This window comes from Chiloscyllium plagiosum, unplaced genomic scaffold, assembly GCF_037043375.1.
Source record: "Chiloscyllium plagiosum isolate Xiang-an unplaced genomic scaffold, Cpla_swu_hap1 HiC_scaffold_42, whole genome shotgun sequence".
NCBI classification, from domain to species: domain Eukaryota; kingdom Metazoa; phylum Chordata; class Chondrichthyes; order Orectolobiformes; family Hemiscylliidae; genus Chiloscyllium; species Chiloscyllium plagiosum.
In genome coordinates this window covers 104,334,215-104,342,814 of record NW_028270180.1, presented here as the reverse complement: position 1 = coordinate 104,342,814, position 8,600 = coordinate 104,334,215, and the positions used below count along the sequence as shown (strand labels likewise).

The following is an 8,600-nucleotide window of genomic DNA, read 5'->3' as shown; positions in this document are numbered from 1 at the left end:
TTTCCACACTGTAAATAATCTAATCTAATTTTGTAATCTAAAAAGTATTAACAGGAACTAAGCCTGTATATGTCTACTGAGATAACCCGAACTAACACCGTTGGACACGCTGATAAGCTAGAAGGAAACATGATAACAAAAATGCCTCAAGATCAACGGACCCCGAGGTTCGTGGAAAATCAAGCGTTACCTTGTTGGTTGTCACAGCTTTTGTTTGCAAATAAATTATCTTCTTGAAGAACACTGTTCGTCTCCTGGTAGTTCTCAACAATTCTCTACGACATTACCTTTACAAAAACAGTTAGATATGTACATGAATAGGAATGTTTTGTGGGAATCTGGTTTGGGACAGACAAGTCGGACGAGTTTAGTTTACAATTATTTTCGTCAAGCACGAGTTGCACAAAACTGTCTGTTTCCAAGCTGTTTGATTCTGCGAGTCAAGAACTCTATAGCTAACCTTCCAGATAGTGCATCCCAGACGTCCAGCACACGGGTGGTAAGATCTCTTGTTTTCAAATCTTCTGACAATCTCCTGGGTTATTAAACCTGACTTGATCCTTCAACAAATGACAACATTTGCTTTCTATCCATCAAGACTATCTCCCTCGGAATCGTTTGGACTTCCGTCACTAAGCCCCTCAAATGTTCAGAATTAAAGAGAACAACTTAAGATTACGCAGCCTCTCTTCATGGCTGAAACATCCCATCCCTGTAACAGCCTGTTGAATCTGCATTACACCCTTTTTAGTACAACCACGTCTTGTTCTATGAAGCTCTGTCATGTTCTGCCAACCTATTTCACAACTGATGAAGGCCCGCATCCTTATAAAATAACTTGTTGATTTGTCCTGCCAATTTCAGAGATCCCTATGTCTATATTTGTTGATATCATTGAAGGTGTTAGCAGAACTGCAGGCGTGAAACGACTTTCAATTGGAGGAACAGCTCCATTTAATATCTTCCACAGGTACGCTCTTAGAAATAAAATTTTGGACATGTGGACTTCCGCATGATGGCCTCGGTACTGCCATTTTGACAAACATGTGAGACCATATCTTTTTGGATATATTTTGGTGTTGACGTCCGATGATTTCCACAGAGTGTCCATGAATTAAGTGTATGATCGTTTCTTTGTGTGGAATTACTTCCAGGGCCAGCGAAAACATGGTCATAGATGTGATTTGTGACATAGCGATGAGCCCAAATGTGATTCTACAGTGCTACAAAATATATACTTTTCACCTCTAACTCCAGTTACACACGTTTTAAAATTTCAATCAGAATTTCGTGTCCAGATTTTCCAAAATTGACTGTCAATTCTCAGAAATTCCGAATCTAGATTGAAATCATTATGCTTATAACAGTCAAAATCTGAATTTGCTTCAGGGTGTGTGTGGATTCTGTATCATTTCAAGGGTCAGTGTTTTTGTTAGGACCTATATCATTTTACTTGTTTCTATTAAATTAGTGTTGGGCCCTGGTTTCAGAATCTGGATCACTGTAAAGGTTTATGCAAGTTGAAAAATTTCTATCAGTTTCAGGGTCTGTCTTAGTGTCAGTGTTTTATTGATTTCAATTATTTTTGGACTCTGCATAAGTTTTTCCCGGGCTGTATTCGTTTCACGGTCCGTATGAAAATTACATTCTGTATTAGATTCAGGGATTGCATTTAATTACACTTCGAAAAGAAGGAACTTATGTCAGTATGGCTTTGTGCAGGGAAGCTGGTGTCTTAAACATTTGGTTCAGCTTATGCGGAAGAGACACGAGTGTTTGGTAAGTGTACAGCTACAGATATTATCCACATAAACTTTCCTAAAATTTGTGACGCTGTTTCTCATGATTGGGCGGTCTAGAATGTTAAGTCAAACGGGATCCATGGAACGTTTGTATGATTAAAACAAAATTAACTTAATCATCGAAGAAAGATAAGAATATTGGTGGATTTTTGCATAATGGCGAACCCTACCAAATGCTCTAGCGAAATATAGATATATTGGATGGAACACTGTCAAATGGTGGTTAATCCGTTAATATATTAAGTGATGGATCTTGAGGTGGAGTCGAAGAAGTGTGCATAAATTAAACACAGGACCATTAGAAGTATTGAAATACAGAAGGATGTTGGGCTCCAGAAGTGTAAATACTTCAGAGTGGTAACGTAACTGGACAAGGTGGTAAAGGAAACATGTTTGCCTTCATTGGCGGTTGCATAGAGTATAAATGTTGGAAAGCTGGCAGCCGGATGAAACTTCCATTCGGCTACATTTGTCTTGCGGGCTTCTGGTCCCGGTACGAGGAAGGATATGGACCTTGGAAAGTTTACTAAGGTGGTTTCAGGGATTCTGTAGGATTAAACTCTATCACATTTCAGGAGATTTGGGACAATCCAAGATTGTTTTCGCTAGAACATTGGAAGTTGAGGGCCAATCTGAGAGAAGTACGTAATATTATGCAAGACATTGATCGAATGGGTAGTCAAAACCGTTCCCCAGGATGGAAGTATCAAACGGTAAGGGTCATAGATTTGAGGTAAAGGCCCAGGGTGAAGATGCTAAAGGAGATGCGTGAGGTAGTGTATTTTTCACGCAGATGTTAGCTGCCTCAAATGCACGACCAGAGTGCTTGAGAGAATCAAATGAGGTAACAACAGTTAAGTGAGAACTGGATACAAACCTGAAGAGGCAGGAAATAGGGGAATGTTGATCATATGATTCAAGACTAGATTTTATTACAATGGCAGCATGGTTGACACAGGCAAGTTGGGTCTGTTGGTCTTCAATATTCTGTTAGAATCAGGGCCTTTATCAGAATCAATGCAAGCATCACTTTAACGTTTATTATTCGTTTCAGGGCTTTCATGTGTCCCAGACCTGTGCGAGTTACAGGGTCTGTGTTAGGTTCATGATTTTGCATTGGATTTTGGCATATATTTGTTCTGGATCTGTCTTAATTTCATGGATTTAATCATTTTCTGCGTCTCTACTACTTTCTGAACACGTATTAGTTTTAAAAGACTCGCAATATTTTTCACAAACTATAAAATTCCAGCACCTGCCATGGGATGAGTCAGTATTCTATTCTGTGTTTGCATTACTTTCACAGCTGCAACTTTTAAGAATCATTATCATACTTCTTTTTACCGATTTGCAAAGCAATTTGGAGGTAAGACAAAGAAAACAAATGAAGGAATACACGAGCTGGGTGTATGAAGGTAAATAATTCATTATGGTTAATAACCTCTCTGTTCGGCAAAGTATTGGAGACGATTTTGAGAGGATTTATGATTACTTGGAAAACCATATTTGGTTCGATATCGCCAGTTTGAATTTGGGAGGTGCACGTCATGCCTCAAAAGCTTGACTGAATACTTTGATAATGTAAAAAAAAATCGATTATGGTGGAACTGTGGATGTGGCGAACATGAATTTTAGCAAGTCATTTGCGAAGTTTCCACATGGTATGCTTATTTAGACAGTAATGAGGCATGAGCTTCAGTGAAGTCAGGCAGCATGGATACAGATTGGCTCGCCCAAAGATGGCAGAGGTTGGTGTGGATGGAATACGTTCAGACTAAGACTCGGTGACCAGCGGTGTTCCGCAGAGAGAAATTCTGGAACTTCTGCTCTTTGTGATTTTTAGGAAACATTTGGATAAGGAAGTGGAAGGGTGGGTTAGTAAATTTCCTGTTGACACGAAGTTTTGTGGAGTTGTGTGAAGTTGTGTACAGTGTGAAGTTTTACTCTCGGTTGCAGCGGGTCATTAGCAGAATGCTGATAACAGGCAGAAGATTTTCAACCTGAAAAATTGCGAAGTGTTTCACTTTGGATGTTCTAATTTGAATGCAAAGACAGGATTAAAGACAGAATGCTTGCGGTGAGGAGGGGCAGAGGGATCTTAGGGCCTGAGCCCACAGATGCCTTAAATTACCACTCAAGTCAACATTATTGTTGAGAAGGCATATGATGTTTTGGCTTTTATGAGCGGTGGGCTTGTGTTGAAGAGCTGCGAGTTAATGCTGCAGTTCTATGGCGCCCCGGTGAGACTATGCTTGGACTATTGTTTTCAATTCTGTCCGCCTTAATACAGGTAAAATGTGGAAACTTGAGTAAGAAAGTGCAGAGAAGTTTTACGAGTTTGTTCTGGGACTGGAGGACAGGTCTTCTGGAGAAAGTTAAAGGATCTAGGGCTGTTTTCATTGGAATGAAGAAGGATATGTAATGTCTTCATAGAGGTAAACAAGATGATGAGACACATTGACAGAGGGGATAGACAGAGACCTAACTATGGTGGAAATATCTACTGAAAGGGGATATAAATTTAAGGTGATTGGAGGAAGATTTATGGGAGATGTCGGAGGTCAACTTTTTGTTTCACAGAGAGTGGTGGCTGCGTGGAATGCACTGTCAGCAGTGGTAGTAGGATTAGATACATTTAGGGCATTTAAGCAACTCTTGGATAGGTACATAGAAGATAGTACAATGAAACATACTAATTTAGTCTAAACTCAGACGAGGATTAAAGCTGGCCACAACATTGTGGGGCTAAAGACCATTACTATTGTCTACCCTTTTAAGTTCGACCACAGACATTAGTGACTCTGTGTGCCATCTAGAGATTGACTTGATGGACATGTTCAGTGAATCATTACAGTTGGGAGGAGACATCTTAGAAAATGCATTATTAAAACGAAACAATCAGAACTTTTATTCGCCAATGCTCAGTGCTTTATATGTTTTCATCTGAAGGTTGAAGGTTCAACGAGTTAACATTTTGTTTATAATAACAAATCAAACAAGCCAGGGTTGTGAATATATATGCAATAAATGTAGAATGAAAAGTAAAGTGCCTATCTCAGAAATTACCCTGTAGAAAATGGGCATTGCGTGGGGGTGCAGAAATGTACACCATGAAGTGGGTGTGGCCATGTTCAATAAGATTGCTTGCATTCAACACAAGAGAGCTAAAATAGAGTTGATGGGAAACATATAGATGAAAAAATCGAAACAATCCATACAACAGCCAAAAAGGCCTCATGATCCACAATGTCAGGATGGGAAAACATACACCAAACCAACTCTGCAGCCTTGCACATCTTTGCATTCCAAGTGTCCATCTAAATATATGCTTCTCAATTGAATTTCTCAAACTTTGCAAACGTTATAGAAAAAGGGATTTCACTGTACTTTCGTCATAGGTTTGCTTACATTGTTCAGTAGAACAATAATAGTTATAAAAATAACATTTGGAATCTTTTGAGACACCAAGTGTCCCAGCGGTCATGCTTGTCTGCTAATTAAATGCTCGTGACTGTCATTCTTCAGAGTGTTGGAGGACGCAATTCAAACCAGAAAGCATTGGAAATACCGAGCAGTTCTGAAATTGCATTAGGTGGGAAAGGGAATTACTGTTTTGCTTTGGATATGCTTCCTCTTCCTAAACTTGATAGTAATGATTTGCGGACTCCAGCATATTTTTCCGTCAGTTCAATACAGAGAGATTGTCACGAGGGTGCAGGCGACTTCACTCAGAAAGTGCATCAGTCAATGGACAACATAAGAAAAATATACTACACCATATTGGCTACCATTGGTGTTCCAAGTAAGTGATTGTAAACTTTTCCAATGTTATAGATCTGAGGGTTCTTTTCTCCCAGTTAGTTGTACAATTGGTTTACAGTACACATTCATGCCAACAGCGAATGTTCAGTTCCATGAAACTTGCCATGTTGGTCCTTATTCTCAAGTTCTCCCCTTGACTGAAGTGTGGTATTATTAGGCTGAAGCAACCACTTGTGATCTTTGAATGCAATGGCGTAAGGTCTTTAGAGATTTTGGTGATGTTCATTACTTACGTGTGAGGAATCTCCATGCAGATTTCACTCTTTCACCACGGTATTTGACATGTTTCTCCTGTTATGAATTATTATTTAATATTTTAAGTTCAAATGCAATTTCTGTAATTCAGAAGACTTGATTGGCTTCTGAGTATTCATTCCATTGGGTGATCAATAGTTCGACATGTATTTGCAGATCAGAGCGGTCGAGTAATTCGTAGAAAATGTCTACACTTTCCGATTTCGGGTATTTATAATCTCACCAATTGGTTAATTCTGTTTCATGTTATGAATGGTGGATCATTTTGCAGAATGGTCTACTCTCTGTTCGTCCGTTTAGATTTCTGCTCAGCTAAGCTTATCCCTTCATAAATCAACGTGCAATAACCTAGAGCACAAAGAGGAGCGATGCCCAATGGAAATTTGATGTCAAAACAAAAGGACACCAGCAACACCAACATAAAATAATCTCATGGACACACTGAACAGGTCTGGCTGCATCTGTATTAAGGTTAATCATGTTTAAGCAAATAAATCAACGTGGAAATTGGATTTATGCTGATTACTTGGTGCAGGTTTGGGAAATTGAAAGAATTAAATAGAAAAGTGAAAAAAGAGAGAAAGAGAAGCATTACTGATAAGAGGAGCGGGAATAAAATGGTTTATACGTGAGCCGAGAATCAGACGTATAGTCACAGAGACCTAGCGCATATAAAAAGGTTATTTGTCCCATCATATCAGTGCCACCCAAAAACAACATTCTCACTCCTCTAATTCCATTTTCTTGCCATTAGCCAAGAGACCACGAGCAAATATATGTAAACATTTGAAAATAGCCCACTGTGCTGCCAAAAGAAAAAAGCCATTGAAAAGCAGACATAATGTTGTGGACATGGGAAATCAACATGAAGTAGATGCAACAAAACCACGCAAAACATAAAACGTCAGAAAAACACGGCTCGTCTTGCAGAATCTGTACAGACAAATCACAGTTAATGTTTCTTATTCAGTAACACTGTCTCAGAACTAATCGAAGGAGAGTGTGTCCTTCTTCTCCTAACCTAGCATGGCTTCACACCCTCAGACCAATCCAGCGCCCCAAAGTGGATTTTTCCCACATAAGTTGCAGTGCTTGCCTATCAACCTCCTCCCTCATCTTCCATCTATCTATATTACAGCCTTGACTACTCAATATTCGGTTTTACAATTTAAGAATATGAATTCAGACCTGCATGCACAGAGTATCTATCTCCTTCTCGCCTATCAGTAGAAATCCCCTCACATTTCTTCACTGCCTCTTTCGGCAAAATCTCCATGCAATGTATGAATTGAATGCATACAGTTTAGAAACAGACCATTTCAATACCAATTCATTTTTTTTTTTTTTGCAGTAAACCTGGTGGCAATTGCTATCCTATCCCGGGGAAGGTGCGGCCTCTCGGCCTGCACCACTCGCTACTTGGTAGCCATGGCAGCAGCTGATCTAATGGTCATCATTGCAGAAGTAGTGCTGAGGCAATTCAGGTATTATTATTTCCCATTATGTTTTCTCGACATCACTCCAGTGTGCAGTGTGACCTATTTCTTGGCTCGTGCAACTGCCGATTGTTCCGTCTGGTATACCGTGACTTTTACGTTTGATCGATTTGTCCTCATTTGTTGCCAGAATCTGAAAACAAAATATTGCACCAGCAAAACTGCAGGCGTGGTTTTAGCGACAACCAGTCTTCTGCTTTGTTCCAAAAACGTTTCATTCTACTTTGCATATGAACCTGGAATGATCATTGACAACGTACCATGGTATTGTCACACGAAACCAAGCTATTACTCTGATCCTGCATGGTTGGGATTTGACTGGCTCGATACAGTTTTAACGCCATTGCTCCCGTTCACTTTAATTCTCCTGCTTAACGCTCTGACAGTCCGATACATTTTAATGTCTAGTCGAGTGCGCAAGTGTTTGAAGGGTCACAGCAAGGGAAGAGACATCGAAATGGAAAGCCGAAAGAAATCAGCAATTTTACTGTTTACTATTTCGGGAAGCTTTATACTTCTATGGCTAAACCGTGTTATATATTTCATATTCTACAGAATTACAGGAACTGATCCCTTGAATTACAACAGTTCATCGTATGTCTTTGGAGAAATTGGATTGATGCTGAGAAATTTAAGTTGCTGCACAAATACAGTAATTTATGGAGTGACCCAGGCTAAGTTCAGGGAACAGCTCAAGATTGCAGTGAAGTATCTGTATACAACAATAATTCAATTTCTCACTAAACAGCACAATTGAAATTACTGGAAACGTGGTTCATAATTACGACGTGCTTCGTAGTGCAGCAATACCGTAGAAAGTTGAATGGTGGAAAGGTATGAGTGACGAGATTTCTACATCCTAAACTTATACACTTGAGTGTGAACAATATGTCTATCCTCAACACTCAGCAACGCCGTCGAGGTTTTTCGTATATGTTGCCCTTCCTTTGCACTCAGCTTGCAACAGCCTCAGGGGACTGAAGAATATAATTCTTTTACCTTCAGTCTGTTTCACACTTTCTCCTCCCTGTGCTCTGATATCGTCGACTTGAAAGCCTTTGTTACTACACCAAATCTTTGCAACGCTCAAAGTCTTGCAATATTTTTTAAAAGTGTAATATTGCCAGCCCTCATCCGACATTTCAGATCTTGCAAAACTCTCCATCTCTGTATAGCTGACGTTTCGAAAATGGAATCCACATTTATGTCCTCCAGCACTGACAAC

General features: G+C 39.6%; 1 protein-coding gene across 1 annotated transcript; it reads left to right on the top strand.

The window, feature by feature from the left end:
• Nucleotides 1-5,543: 5,543 nt before the first annotated feature.
• Nucleotides 5,544-8,132, top strand: LOC122548277 (putative G protein-coupled receptor 139). The gene is made up of 2 exons (XM_087982133.1): nt 5,544-5,604; nt 7,231-8,132. Exons 1-2 carry the CDS (start codon nt 5,550-5,552, stop codon nt 8,130-8,132), a joined length of 957 nt encoding a protein of 318 aa, XP_087838259.1. The 5' UTR covers nt 5,544-5,549.
• The last annotated feature ends 468 nt before the right edge of the window (nt 8,133-8,600 follow it).

Excerpts from the sequence above, each read along its gene's own strand:
- LOC122548277 (XM_087982133.1), top strand. The coding sequence starts at position 5,550 with ATGGACAACATAAGAAAAATATACTACACCATATTGGCTACCATTGGT. Across the intron at positions 5,605-7,230 it reads GGCTACCATTGGTGTTCCAA|TAAACCTGGTGGCAATTGCT; the intron begins GTAAGTGATTGT and ends TTTTTTTTGCAG.